We start from the raw sequence: 14,956 nt of genomic DNA, 5'->3' as shown, positions 1-14,956 counted from the left end.
CCCTCTGTGCACCAGTCCAGAAGCAGAGTGGGAAACTTTGGACCAGCCCCTTGCTCACCTTCTTAAGTGTGGAATGAGCCCTTTAGGGTATATGGAGGCAGGTTTCCTTGGGCGGATTGGGGTGGCGAGGGGAGGGAAGAGAAAAGCATCTTGGTTCCTTTTCCTACCTGAGTACCTATTCTGTACCCAGAAACTACTGGGCCCCTCTGTTTTCCATATCTCTTTCTAGTCGTATAAACACACACACAACAATAAGTACAAACAAGTTGGCTGGTTCCAACATGACACATTTGTTTTCTGGCACACATTTGATAATATTTATCAGCTATTGAATCAACTACAATGCAATAATGAATACCGCAGTAGTAGATTGTTTTCCCCCAAGTGACACACTGCCCAACACTTCAGAGTCTATGGGAACAATGCTGGAATTTCAAAACATGGAAGTGGAAGAGCAGGAAAGCAAGACAACAAAAGAGTTGATGTACTCTTTGGGCAACACGTGTATGGAATTGTATGTATGATACAGGGGAAAAAACATTTCTTGTGAAAAATACTTATCAATCTTCCAAATCTTTTTATATGTGTTTTTGCTGCTGTTTTAAATGCTTCACAATTTAGATAGTTACTAATTCAATTATTTCAAATCAACTTTTAAAAGAAAATGTGAAATAGTGAGAAGGCTACTTAAGTTTTGTACCTATCTTTATTCATACTAGCCAGATTTCTTTCAAATGAACCAGTAAGTGGTCACACACTGCCATCTCATGGGTATCTAACATAATTACAGTTTGATTTCTGAAGAGGGAAGCGGGGGTTGCTTGAAGCCATCAGTGTACAATACAAAACAGAGATTTTTAAAAAGCTACACTGAATGCTTTGTCCTTTTTTGCATAATACATAACAGATGCACAGAGGAAAGCTAAAGTATTTTATTAATAATTTATTGTCAGTAAGAAAGACTGGCTAATGGTAGTTTTCAGTAAAAACCTTTACAAGACCATTGCATCACAAATATACAGACACTATAAAAACTGTGTCGTGGTGGTGTTGGTTCTAAACAGGTATGCAGAGGGTCCCAACACACTTTCCAAGAGGGGAAAATGTTTACAATTCTAAAATACAGCAACCCATTCAAGACATTCCCATATATCTGACCCAGAAAATATCAGATCTCGTCTAACCTATGTACAGCTGCAATTGCATGAATATGCTGAAATTTTTATAATGAAATGCCAAACCTCAGTGGGGGGAAAAAGTACATACAGTGAAGCCCTGATTATAATCAAAGTCAGGGTGCTAGTTTAATGGTACACTAACACCATTAGATTCAGTGGAAAACAAATTCACAAAATATCTACAAAATCTAATTAAAACTATTCAAATCAAAACTGTACATAAAATTTACATAAAAAGACTGGAGAAAATTAATTTGCCTCAGAACTATATAAATACATGTATCATGCTAACATGGTGAAGTGGTATGTGGTTTTTTTTCTTTGTAAATTTCTTTAACAAAATACACTTTCAGAAATGGCACAGCCAATGGAAATCTTTGATCTGTCCAATTACAGTAGGTCAGGAAATGGAAATAGGCTAATATGTTGAAATGAGCTGCATGATCCAGGGCAGCCATGCTGGTTTTAGCTCACTAAACAAAAGCATTCAATCACTGCCACCAAGAATAAAAAGCTCTTCAAGAATCCTGAAAATTCATTAAAGCCTAGGCACTTTTGCCGAGTGAGTATGTCAGACTTCCGTATGTTGTTGGGAATCAAGTGGCGGAATTGTCACGTCTTCGAAGTGGCTGTCATCTCCACTCTCATAGTCACTCATCATTACCTCAGACCCCATTTCACAGCATGCTGACATGTCGGAGCATGAAGCCGTGGAAGCATACACAGACAAGGACATGTTGTCTACAGTGGGTGCTTCGAAGTCTCTACTGTACCCTAAAGTGTAAGGAGCATAAGGTTCTCTGTAATTACTGTTGACTCCGCTGGTTGTATTCTGAGGTTCTGACATATCTGCTGGGTAGTGATGGGGAAGGTATTGATTAAGGTTGAACCTCTGCCTGCTTCTAGTAGAAGAACCCAAGCTGCCCACGGCTGGCATGTCTCTGGGTGGCTGTATTGATTCAAACTGGTCACTGTATTCTGGTGGTAATGGTGGGAGCTCATCAGGTGCAGGGAAGTCATCAGGTGGAGGTGGGAAATCGCTTTCTATGTCATAGCCTCCAGGATAGTAATCTGTATCAATGGCATTTGGATCAGTATAAAGAGGAGCTGGTTCTTCAACCACTTCATAATTCGGGTACTCCTGGATACCGGGAAGTTGAACACTTGGCATCCAATCTGACGTATCCCAGTGATAACCTGCAGCGTGAAGAGTTTTTTTGTTTTTTTAAAAAAGGAGTATTAGTATTTTGCCCTTATAGTTGTACTTGAAAATCAACACATAGTACTGAAGACAATATGACCACTAGTAACTAGGATATAACTTATGTTAATTATTTCTGGAGCAATCTGCTGCCAGTTTCACAAAGACATTTAACGCAAAACAGATTTATAGTACGCAGTACATTAGTTAAATATTTATGTTGTCCAAATTTAGACTTTTAATATTTTGGACACATGTCAACAAAAGTGGGAGCAGCTGCAGTTCACCTATGGGATGTGCTGGCATAAACAATGGTATACAATCATTCTTTTAGTTAAAAAAAAAAACAAACACAACCAAAATAACCTCCCTGGTGTACCTAAATTCCTACAGATCAGCATTTAATATTTCTTCCTATGAAAAGATATTTAGAATATATAAACCTTGTGTTTCCTACTACAGCAATCTATGTTTGGTAAAGTATACAGACTACTGAAAGTAACTTTACAATTTTACTAAAGATTAACATACTTATTTCATTATTATACTTCAATTCTATGCCTATTTCAATAATGGAGCCCTGAAACATATAATTATTAAACATATTTGTAAAACCTTTTTTAGCGCTATTAGTAAACACATTTGCATTCACACATAAAAGCAACATCACAAGATTAAATTTATCATGCACAAACAACAGAACGGTTGGTAAGCTTTTGTTTCTGAGTAAATATAAAATGCCTTTTTGGAGACTGGAAGCCAAACTAGTATCAGTGGTGGAACACACCACCCAGCTTAAAGCCTTTCTAATTTTCAGACAGGCACTAGAAAGGAAAAATGTTACAGGAACGAAATCAGATGTGCAGTCTAGCAAATAAATAGCAATTGCTACAAACAAATACACAGCAAAAAACTGAAGGTAAGTCTGTATTAAAATCACACATTAACACATAGTTAAGTAAATATCAATGAACAACTGCATGCAGAAGTCACCTCTTGAATTGCTGAGGTCAGGAGCAGCAAAAGACTCTTTAGATGGCAAAATGAGAAGAAAAAGGAGAAAACATTTGAATTAGGAATCAAATAGGTGAACTAATATGAAGGCATACAAATAACAAGTGCGCAGCGCGTGCTGCTTCTGGTGGACATGCTATGCTCCCTTACTTTTCTCTATTATATTACTAGGTAAGTGCAAATCTTCCATTGAAGGTACGCCTACACTGCAAAAACACCTGTGGCTGGCCTGCGTCAGTTCATTTGGACTTGTGAGGCTCACACAAAGTGGTTATTTAATTGCTCTGCATTACTGGTACTTGAGACTCTGAGTGCAGCCCAAGCTCTGGAACTCATTTTAGGGTCCTAGAACCAAGGCTCTAGCTAGATCCCACTTGTCTACATGGCAATAAAATATCACCTTGAGCTGGAGACTGTGTTATACCTATGCAACTAATGTAATGGAGTGTGGTTGGGTAACAGAGGGCAAAGTCTGCTTCTGGTTCTGTTGAATCTAGATGGGCTGGAGCTTACTTTAGAAAAAAGGATGATGAGAACATGGGGAAAGATGGAGTGAATGCAAATTTAGAGACTTCTCAGTACGCTACTGAGAAAAGGCAAAAAAACAAACAAAAAATAACCCCCACATCATCGTTTAGGCCAAACTCCTATTAAAAGTAAGTTTTGACTGAATAGGAGTGGCAGGATTTAGTATGATAATTGCTGCTTTGTTCTACATTGTGTATATATAATTTTGCTTGTTATAAATAGAGCTCTAAGTTTTCTTTGTAAGCATAAATCTACCATTAAACAAAGAGAGCATATGTAAATTTGCAGGGTGTTTGGTGAAGCCTTCAGGGTAGTTTAAAAACCAACCCAAGTAAGCTATCAAACAATTAATTATAAAAACGTGAGTCTCTGAAGAATTAATTTTAAAGGACGCTAAATGTCTGCATCACTCCAACTTATCTTGATACTTCACTACTACTCAGATCACTTGTAACGCCTAATAATAAATCCCCAAAATATTTTTCTTGTTTCTAATAATTAGAAGCACAGAACTTTGAATAGGCAATGTTTTTCAAAGATTTCTCCCTATCCACTCTCACAAACCCATTCAACTGTATGTGGAATGCACTGTAATCTTGAAAACCTTTAATCAAGCACTAGAAAAATATACTAGAGATGTTTTCTTGGAACTTGTGCTTAGAAAAGAAAGTCTTTGTTTTAATCTACTTGTCCTCCTGTTTATGTATTTAATCTACACGCTACTTAGCTTTTATACAGCAATAACTAAAACGGCTGCCCCAGATACAATAAACAGTTGTAGGCTGAGGTGGCTTCTCTCTGAACAGGGCTTTAATTGATAAATCCTTTCCAGGAAAATGTAATACAGTAAAAGTTTTATTATCCTGCATCCCTGGGGGAATCAAGGATTTTGGATAATAAAATGTGTTGGTTAGTAGAGCTGGGGACAGCATCCAGCTGTGCTCTATCCCCATATCCGCACCCCACTCCAGCCAGAACGCTGGCCCATGGCCGGTGGCCCCCGCTGGACATACCAGTTAACCAATCGTGCCGGTTATCTGAATGCTAGATAACTGGGCTTTTACTGTAAGGAATATGGAATATTCAGCGGGGCGGGAATATACCTTCTCAATTGCTGATCCTGGAGTCTACTTCAGCCTAACACCTAGCTCAGTCTCCGAAGGAGATGGGAAGAAATTGATTATTTGCACTTCTCTGGCTCCTGTGGCCTCTCATCAACTCTGGCCTGCTGAAGGGAACAAGTGTGGAACAGGACTCCTTCATGGACTCAATTAGCCAGCCTTAACCTCAACTGTCCAGCTCACACACCAAAAACGTCTTGTGGCATCTCCAAAGCAATTTGATTTTTGTAAAATTTATTCAAAAAGTTGGTGCTTGTGTGAGAGGGTGAGGAGGAGGAGCTGTTAACTGCTGCCGATCCAAAGACCACTGATGTCAGTGGACTAATTCTCAAGGACATAAAGGAGATTTGAGTAATGCCCATGGGGCCTATGGCAGGCAAAATGCTAAGGGTAATGCATGAGACCCACTGCTCCCCTTTACTTGGGGCAGTGTGCTCCTGCTCCCCTCACTACTGGACCAGCTCTGCTACATGGTTTTGAAGGACAACTAGCCTATGGCAGCACTCTGTCCCCACTATCTAACAAGCTACTTCAGCAACTGGCCTCATAGGCTTGGGGCAAGTAGACAACTAAAGGACTAGGACTGCACGTGATCTGCTGCATGGTTATTTGTGGAGAAGAGGCACCTCCAAAATTCTGCTAAGTGCCCAAATTTAGGCACTCACATTTGAAAGACTGTCCACACATTTTATACATCTGTACAGAAAATACATACAACACACAGAAAAACAGACACTACTGAAAATACGGCCACTTTCTGATCAGTAAGCAACATACCATAGTTGCCTGTCTACTTTACTACCACATCACAACAAGACAAAAACATGCATTATTCTGCCAAAGCAGTAAATAAAAAAGTGAAAACACATATATACCTTCTTTTTCTACCGAGTCAACAACAGCATTGACAAGGTGTATTACAGTCACTATGGAAGCTTGTAAATGGTATGGAAGGAGCAAATTAAAACAAACCTATAGTTAGTATCAATTTAAACAGCACATATGTATATAAAGACACAACAATAAAAACAAGTTTCTCGTCCTTTACTACTTTAACAATATATTATTCAATAACATATGCAGTCTTCAATTTATTCTTTTCTGTATAATGGCAATTTGATACCATAACCAGTGCCGAAACCCCGATAATTTATGCACAAGCTTTATTTGGTCAGGTAGGAATTCCTGAATGTTTTGTTACCAAATTACTTTAGCTGCAGTATTACTCTAGAAAAGATTACAAAAAAGACTTGTCTAAAGGACACCAATGGGTAAGGTTAAAGATAGTAAACTAGGGCTCCCATAATATGTATGAATATATATATTAATTGTATTAATTCCTTTTTAAAACTAAAAATGGTTGGGGAATCTACCCAAGAAATGGGACTGAAAATGATATGAAAGTGAATGAAATAAGGAAGATACCAAATATCCAAATAGTTACCTCAGAAATGTGTTTTATACTAGCAAGCTGACCTAATATAAGTGGTCTTGTGAATAGCTGGATTTCAAAGGCCTTATCACTTGCAAGGCCAAATCAGTGTCACAGTACCATTCTACTTAAAAACGACATAAAAAGGAATACAAATGAAAACAAAAGACTTACTAGACACCTTGTGTGTGTGCTCTCTCTGTCTAGGGAGGGGAAAGGAACAGGGGGAAAGGGGATTATTTCTGCAAAGTCAAATTCTACCCTCACATACTTCTATGGAAATGACTAGCACTTTTATGTATCTGAAAGCACATTTGGTTTCATGAACCCCTTTTCTGATGCAATATCCTGCAGAAGAGCTGAGTGACATTCTCTGGCTCCCCAAGTGTCATGAAAGAAGCACTGCCGTGATACTAAATCTGCACCTTTTGGGATAAGGTATTAAAAGTAATCTGTTGTACGGAAGTTGAAACTGTTATCCAGCCATTTTTAAAAGGGATGGGAAAGGAAAATTGGCTGACTACTGTTCTAAATGAGGTTCTAAACTTGCCACTGCTTCAAGACTAGAATGCCCCCTGAAGCCAAGGGGAGTTTTGTGTTCCTCAGCAGTCGGATCAAAGGTTAGCACTACCCCATAACTACATTTTTGCTGTCTTCATTGCTCCATGTAGGGTATTACTCGATGTCTGGTACCTTTCACATCCAACTTATCCATTCACTTTCCTATTAATGTTACTGAAATACTGGGCAAAGATTATCTGGAGATTATGAGGTGAAGAAGTGCTATTAATTCAGCAACAGCTTGATTTTAATGAAAACCAAATTTAAAATAAATAAATAAATAAAACATACTTGCTAATGTATGCCTCAGCATTTCACCAACAAACTTTGTATCATTTTATTTTGACCAGCTCTTATAACACTATATATATATATATAATATATACACACACACCACTAATAGACATGTAACATCACACTGATAAAAAGACATCATTCTACTTTGGTGAGAAATAGAACTTACTTTGTTCCTAAGTAATTAAGGAAGCTCAGGTTGATACCTAAACACGGATCTTAATTCAATCATTTTGGATTTATCAACAGATAAATCTACTATCCATTTAGAAAACTCAGTTCAACCATTTTCCTTAACCTTGACAACTTTGTAAATAAACGATGTGTTCATATAAAGGCAATAAGTGCCTGTAATTAGAATGAAAATAAAATTGAGTGAAAGCTTCCCAATTAGTAAAAAAAAGTAAAGACTGACAATTAAGCTCACTGACTAATTTTTGGTTGCCCAGAGTCATTGTCAAAATATTATTTACACTGATGATAGAATAATCTTGTTTTGTACAATAGCACATTTTTGATAATTGAAGGTTTTATATCTATTCATATCTCATCATGCTAAAAGCCAGATAATTAATTCTACAATAAAATTTCTTTTGCATAACTTCCTTCATTACTAATATAATCCAACTTACAAGCAGTCCCTTAAACTCTGCTTTCACTCAGAACTGATCTGATCCATATGGGAGCTGAGGCCGCAGCAAGAAAAAAAAAGGGAAACAAATGAAACTGTAACACCAAAAAGCTTTACTAAAAGCTGAACGTCAAAGCTAAAACTATACTTGTGCAGAGGCTAATTTTTTTTTGACAGAGGTTATGGATAAATTTATAACCACTCGTTAGATATATCAAGAAACTTTTATACCTTCTAACGCAAGAAACCTAATACTGATTTTCTTATTGTTAGTATTTTACAATGGATAAATATTTTGTAAAGATACAGTATTTAACATGAAATGAAATATAGTTGAAACACTTATTTAATTTTACAGGTTTAATAGCTTAGTTCTCGAAGGCTACTCAAGTATGTAAATAAAATATCATATATATATATTATCTATCTATAGATACAGATAACCTATATGCCTCTATATAACTATATGTGGTGATGGGCAGGAAGGGAAAAACGAGCATGAGCAACTGAAAAGAAAAATTAGGCACTACATACCATTGTCATCGCATGACTCTGACTGGAATGAGCTAAGGGACTGGACCTCAGACATACTTTCTCTAGCACTGTAAGGATGAGACGCCTTTTCCTCCAGGGGCTTCTTTGAAAGACAAGGATCAAGATCCACTACTTTAGCTGAAAGCAAAAAAAAGTTAAAAAAATTAATATAATCCGGATAGAACATTCTTCAAAAAATTAATGCCCTCAGGAGCCTGAGAGCATTCACGACAAAACCTAAGAGCAAGAGGCAACTCCCACAGCCAGTAAAATGCATCCATGTAGACTGCTCCTCATACGTGATGCATCTTGTGTTCTGCTGTTTACAGTAAAATCTAATGGACTCAATATTTGATCTTTGTGTACAATGCATCTATAAACTTACAGCTCTGTAACAATTACTACTACAATCTCAAACTCTGACTTCTAAATGTAGTTGTACCACAAACACATTTTAACAAAGGAAGTTTGCTTACTGTCATAGTCAAAATCCCAGCTAGGCTTCTGAATTGAGTCGCTGTCTGAAGGAGAGTTAGATGGGGGTGGTGGAGGCAAGTTAGGTGCCACACTGCAGACAGCCACTGCCTTTCGGTGGCCATGTACAGAGTCTGGGTTAAAGGTACTAAACTCCGGGTGCTCTGGGATTGCAGACCCCTCAAAAGAATTCCTATCCAGATTGTTCCTGGAGTCACTTGGAATGCTTGGAGTATAGGAAATGGGACGAACAGGCACCTGGGGTGGGATGTCTGAGTAAATGTTCTTATTTAATTTCGAGTCAAAATATGGTCTTTGCAAAAAAGCTGTGGTTGTTCCCAGGTGTTTATCTTCAGACTCTGGCTGGCGTTTCTTCTTCCTACTCATCAATTTGCGGCAGAAAACAAAAATTCCAACTAATAAGAAGATTCCTGCGATGAAAACAGTAATTCCAATGACTTCTGCTAAGCTTATGTTCCAAGATGTTGAAACGTATTTATTGAGCACAATCTCTGCACAATATTTCCCTCCATATCCATGGCTACAATTACAGTGATACGAGCCATAGGTGTTCTCACAAAGGGCACCATTGAGACATGGGTTTTCTGTGCATTCATCAACATCAGTCAGGCACCTGCCAGAGCAGAGAAAAAATAGTGAGTGTTGATTCGTCTTAACTAATAATACATGAAGAACTCTTAGAACTCAGCAGCTGCAGATTTGATTTGACTTTTTTGTACATCACATTTGCATTTTACTCTATAATTTACTATTTTATCATAAAGCAAGGTTCCAACATTTGCAAATTCAATTATTCGCTAATGCCGGCCTCCCCTGCATGGTACTGGGAGAGGAAGGTGTCTCACCCAGTCCGGCCCCTCCATTGTGGCTCTGCTGAAGCCCCCTGCCAGCCATCACTCCCTCCTGAAGGAGCCTGCATGAAGCGGCTTCCTTAGAAAAGGCCACCCCCGACGTGAGGCTCCTCCCGAGGCTGCACCCTCAGTGTAGTGGCTGAAGCGCAGGGCCCACATTGATTTCATTTCCCCTCCCTCAACACAAACCCTGCTGGATCTCGGGGCTCAGCTGGGCAGATGTGTGTCAACGCGCTGTGCTTGCTGGCATTCCAAGGAAATAGTGTACGGCTGCTGGGAATGTCGCCCTTGCGAGTGAGCAGTGGGAATGGAGCAAGGCGCGCTTGTGTCCTGGGCCTGCAGCTCCAGCATGAACAGCATGGGGCAGGTGTTCACAGGGCTTTAGTGTGCAGCTTTTCACATGCTGCCAGCTCTGCGTGCAGGTGGGCTGGCTGGGGGCGGGGCGGCCTTCAGCTTCCATCTCTGGGCCGTGGGCAGAGAATAAAATGATATTCGCAGAATTCAGCATTCATGAGGGTTCTCAACATCGAACATTCGCGAACGTCGTCACCCTACTTGTTTTAATAACTTGTTTTCTCATGTGAATCTGTATACTGGAGATTATGGATACCATCATTATCTGCTTTTTTTCCATTGCTGTCTCCTCCAAAATTAAACAAAACAAACCAAAAAACAAACAAAAAATCCCATAAACAAAACATAAAAAACAGAGTGGGGAGTGCTGTTCACTCATCAAGTGCCTGGCTTTCCAAACTGTCATATATTCTATGGAAGGCACACATACAAGTATGGCCAAGCATCTAGCGGGTCAAACACAAAATTTCTCATTGCTAAGAGACATTTGATTTTACACTTTCCTAAAACACAGATATTTCAAAGATGACAAGGCTGAGACCCTGAATTTTCTTTACCATTTTCACCTTGTATCATCAGCAATATTATCTGAACTATTATGTGTCCAAACTAGATTTTGAGTCTCTCAGTCCAGATCTCATAATGGGATTACTTATGTGAACCCCCCTAAAGCATTCAGATTTCTGTATGGCTACGTCTACACGAGCCCCAAACTTCGAAATGGCCACGCAAATGGCCATTTTGAAGTTTACTAATGAAGCGCTGAAATGCATATTCAGCGCTTCATTAGCATGAGGGTGGCCACGGCACTTCGAAATTGACGCGCCTCACCGCCGCGCGGCTCGTCCTCAACGGGGCTCCTTTTCGACAGGACCCCGCCTACTTCGAAGTCCCCTTATTCCCACGAGCTCATGGGAATAAGGGGACTTCAAAGTAGGCGGGGTCCTGTCGAAAAGGAGCCCCGTCGGGACGAGACGTGCCGAGGTGAGGCGCATCAATTTTGAAGTGCTGCGGCCGCCCGCATGCTAATGAAGCGTTGAATATGCATTTCAGCGCTTCATTAGTAAACTTCAAAATGGCCATTTGCGTGGCCATTTCGAAGTTTGGGGCTCGTGTAGACACGGTCTATAAGTGATAACCACTAGAGGCGCTGGATCTTAATTTCTAAGAGTCATCACGCCTTGTTATAGCAACGAAGGGTCCTGTGGCACCTTATAGACTAACAGAAAAGTTCTGAGCATGAGCCTTCGTGAGCACAGACTCACTTCATCAGATGCCTTGTTATGTGAGCTAAGCATGTCACTTTAATAACTTTTTCATCTTGACGTGAAGAATAATTTTACTAAGGGAAAATTTGACCATCCTTAGTTATGTTAAGTGGCGCTGTATGCTGCAGAATTACTGTATGTTCTTGAGCAATTTGCTCTGAAATAATTGAGTAGTAGTACGAATAAGGAAACACAAATTGCAGGAGTTTACAAAGTGAACTGCTAATGAGATTTTCAGTTTTCCATTACAACATTGATTAAAAACAGATTAGTACAAAACTGCCTCTTTTGATCTGAATGTTAGTGGTTCTTTATTTACAAATTTACAAACTGAAAATATTAATATGCTAATGAGGCTTTCCTCATTCCAACAGAAAGGGAAATTAGAGCCATGAAAAGAGATCTCCAACATAAACTCTTTTTTCTTAAGATAGTGTGGTTCCAACTATCAAATGTGCAAGGAATACAGATTCCAAATTTATATGGTTTGCATTGTCCTGTCTTACTTTGAAAACATGGTATGCATGAGAGGGGTAGCCACATCAGTCTATATCCGTAAAAAGAACAACAATATGAAGTGGGTCTTTGCCCTCGAAAGCTTATGCTCCAAAAAATCTGTTTGTCTATAAGGTGCCACAGGACTTCTTGTTTTTGAAAAGTTGGAAGTTTTAACTTTCTGGATGGTATTTGTTATGAAGGAAGCCAGAAACATCTCTAATGTGTATTTGAGTAACATGTAAACATTGTGCAAGAATGGGACATACTGAGCGCAATCAATCAGAGTGACAGAATCCTCCTGCACATTTGAGCTTTCATGGATAAAAAATTAAAATCTGGCTCAGGCTAAATGTTCTTATGTTTATATTAATTCAGATATGTACTAATAAAAATGCTTCTAAAACTGTAAATATGTACCAAGCTACTAACCTTTCTCCATGAAAACCAGCCTCACACTCACAAACAGGCCCATCCAAACTATCAATACACTTGCCACTGTTCTTACAAGGGTTGTCTTTGCAATATGGACCCAACTGACACCTGAAAAGGGGGGAAAAATGTATAAATGATCTTCCACCCACCAGGGGTGCACAAGGTTTTGAATGAGATACATTTCACCTGACTTCACTGGACACAAGGGTGTCCACGACCTCAGAGGGTCAAGCACTAAATAAAGCAAATGGAAAAATATACAGAGACACTATTTTATACGGTAAGACTCCAGAGGCAATCTTGTTAGAGTAACACAAGGATTCTCAAACTTCATTGCACCACAACTCCCTTCTGACGACAAAAATTATGACCTGACCTCAGGATAAGGGACTGAAGACAGAGACTCTCAGAATGCATTGCCCTGGGGATCAAAGGGGGAGGGACAAATCCCAAGCACTTCAGCCACAGGCCTGTAAACTGAACCCTCCCATCCAGGCTTTGACCTCGAGTGGTATGGTTTGGGCTTCAGCAAGCCTAAAGCCAGCCCTGGTGACCGCTTTAAAACAGGGTCCCAGCCAGCATTCCCTGTAAGTGCTTAGGCTGCTGCCCAGGAGAGATTCAGGTACCACCCAGGTGATCAGCAGAATGCCCACAGTCTCCCACAGTCAGCAGCAAGTGTTTCTACTGATGGTGCACACTGCACATTCCTCAGTGCACATAACTAAATTTATTCCACCCATGGATGGAGAAACTTAGAGAGAACATTGGTCACAACCCACTTTGAGGTTCCAACCTGCAGTTTGAGAACCCCTGGAGTAAAGCATTTAAAAAAAGAGTACAGACACTACATGTAATGACTATATTTTTATAACAAACAATGAAGACTTACCTCTGACCAGTGTATTGTCCTCTGCACTGACAGACAAAATCATCACTGACAGAAATACACGTGCCACCATAAAGGCAAGGATTGGAGGCACATGGATTGACACTCACTTCACAATGGGTTCCCATAAATAAAGCAGGACACTTGCAATAATAACCTAAAAGTCAAGCAAACACTGTATGAAAGGTGCACCTTTGGTTCATCCAAAGGATCTATTGCTTTCAAACCAACTGGGGGGGCGGCGGGGGGGCGGGAAGAGACAGCAGACAGTATTTGCCCTGAAAGGCAAGAAATTGTAAATTCTTAAGTTTTAATTAGAAAAATAAATTAGAAAAAAAACCAACCCCACTACAAAATGGCTTTTTGGATGCAGAGAATCTTTGTTAACAGCAATATAAATAATTCCAGAATTCCCACCCACTCAACAGTCCTTTGAGAAAAACAAAACAAAACAAAAAACTAAAATCAGAAATTTCCTCCTGGGGCATTTTTGTTTTCCAGCTGGCCCAGGATCAGTGTGACTTAAAACAACCAGGAAAACAATATATAAAGCTTACCTCCATTGGTCAGTGGATTACATATGCCTCCATTCTGGCAAGGACTACTAAAACAGCCTTCAGTACCGGTCAGTAAACATCCAGGAGATACATCTACAGATTCTTCCATGTGTGCATAATTTCGTGGTTTGCTGTTTAATGGTAGTTCTTGCCCATTGAGCACAATGGAATCCATACATCCTCTGAAACCATTGCTGACCTGTGGACTCTTCCCATGCCTTGTACCTTGTTGCCTAACATGCCCACCAAAAAACACGTGGTTATCTAGGTTTAGTGTTCTAAGTGTGCCAGGTGCAGTACCAGATGCAGTGTGCACTCTGTCCAGAACCAGCCGGGCATAGTTTCCATCCACTTCAAGAGACACTGAATGCCAATGACCATCATTAATCTGAATACTCTGAACTGATACAATGCCAGGACCACTGCCACAGTCAAATTTATACTGTAATCTCCCATGGTGAATCTATGTAGGGGAAAAACAAAAAAAGAACAAACACCCACACATCATTGGCTTTTATGTTACTCTGCGACAATCAACCAACATTATCACCCCTAGCAAATATGCTAAATATTTATGCCAATAGAGGTTTCCAATTATGCTAAAGAAATAGCAAAGCACTATTAGAGGTTGTTCTTACAGGAGGTTTATTGATGTGATATTTCAAACAAACACATTCACGATGATGATGAATCATTATGCGTATGGCACTTTGTTTGGCTTAATTAAAGTATGTGCACTTTACTTTGTCTTTATTTTTTCCTGTGGCAAAGTAAGTGACAGATTGCTAAACAGATTAATTAGAGAATGTTTGAAGAACCAGGGTCTGCCTCTTCAGTGTTCTGGGAGATGCTTAAAGAACATATATCATACAGAAAGGGTGTTGAAGAAATACTGATCCTTATTTTAAATTTGACCTTTTTAGACAAATACCATCTGTGGTAACAAGAACGAAGGATCAGTTTGTATTAAAGAATAGCAATTATTATACACAAAAAAATCCCTTCTGATAAACGTTTGCTGTCATCTGGATAAACAACAGTAAGGGTATGTTTACACTAAAAATTAACTTCCAAGTAGCCATCAGAGAATCTATACACATTTTCCCCTCACTTCCAAGTTA

General features: G+C 39.3%; 1 protein-coding gene across 5 annotated transcripts in view; it reads right to left on the bottom strand.

Moving 5' to 3' along the window:
• Positions 1–917: 917 nt before the first annotated feature.
• Positions 918–14,956, bottom strand: part of FAT1 (FAT atypical cadherin 1) — a 174,938-nt gene continuing 160,899 nt past the window's right edge. For 2 of the 5 annotated variants that reach the window (XM_074992881.1, XM_074992879.1), the window contains exons 22-29: positions 13,836–14,298; positions 13,282–13,435; positions 12,390–12,500; positions 8,971–9,602; positions 8,495–8,632; positions 5,918–5,977; positions 3,373–3,408; positions 918–2,375 (exon numbers count right to left, since the gene is read on the bottom strand). In XM_074992881.1, coding sequence (XP_074848982.1) covers positions 1,750–2,375; positions 3,373–3,408; positions 5,918–5,977; positions 8,495–8,632; positions 8,971–9,602; positions 12,390–12,500; positions 13,282–13,435; positions 13,836–14,298 — 2,220 coding nt within the window. In that variant the 3' untranslated portion in view covers positions 918–1,749. Of the gene's footprint in view, positions 2,376–3,372; positions 3,409–5,917; positions 5,978–7,961; positions 8,016–8,494; positions 8,633–8,970; positions 9,603–12,389; positions 12,501–13,281; positions 13,436–13,835; positions 14,299–14,956 lie in introns of those variants that run through there. The other 3 variants (XR_012645381.1, XM_074992882.1, XM_074992883.1) reach the window with 3 other exon arrangements.

Source organism: Carettochelys insculpta, chromosome 4 (genome assembly GCF_033958435.1).
Source record: "Carettochelys insculpta isolate YL-2023 chromosome 4, ASM3395843v1, whole genome shotgun sequence".
Lineage (NCBI taxonomy): Eukaryota > Metazoa > Chordata > Testudines > Carettochelyidae > Carettochelys > Carettochelys insculpta.
Note: the sequence above shows the minus strand (reverse complement) of the source record. Positions and strands in the feature narration are given on the sequence as shown.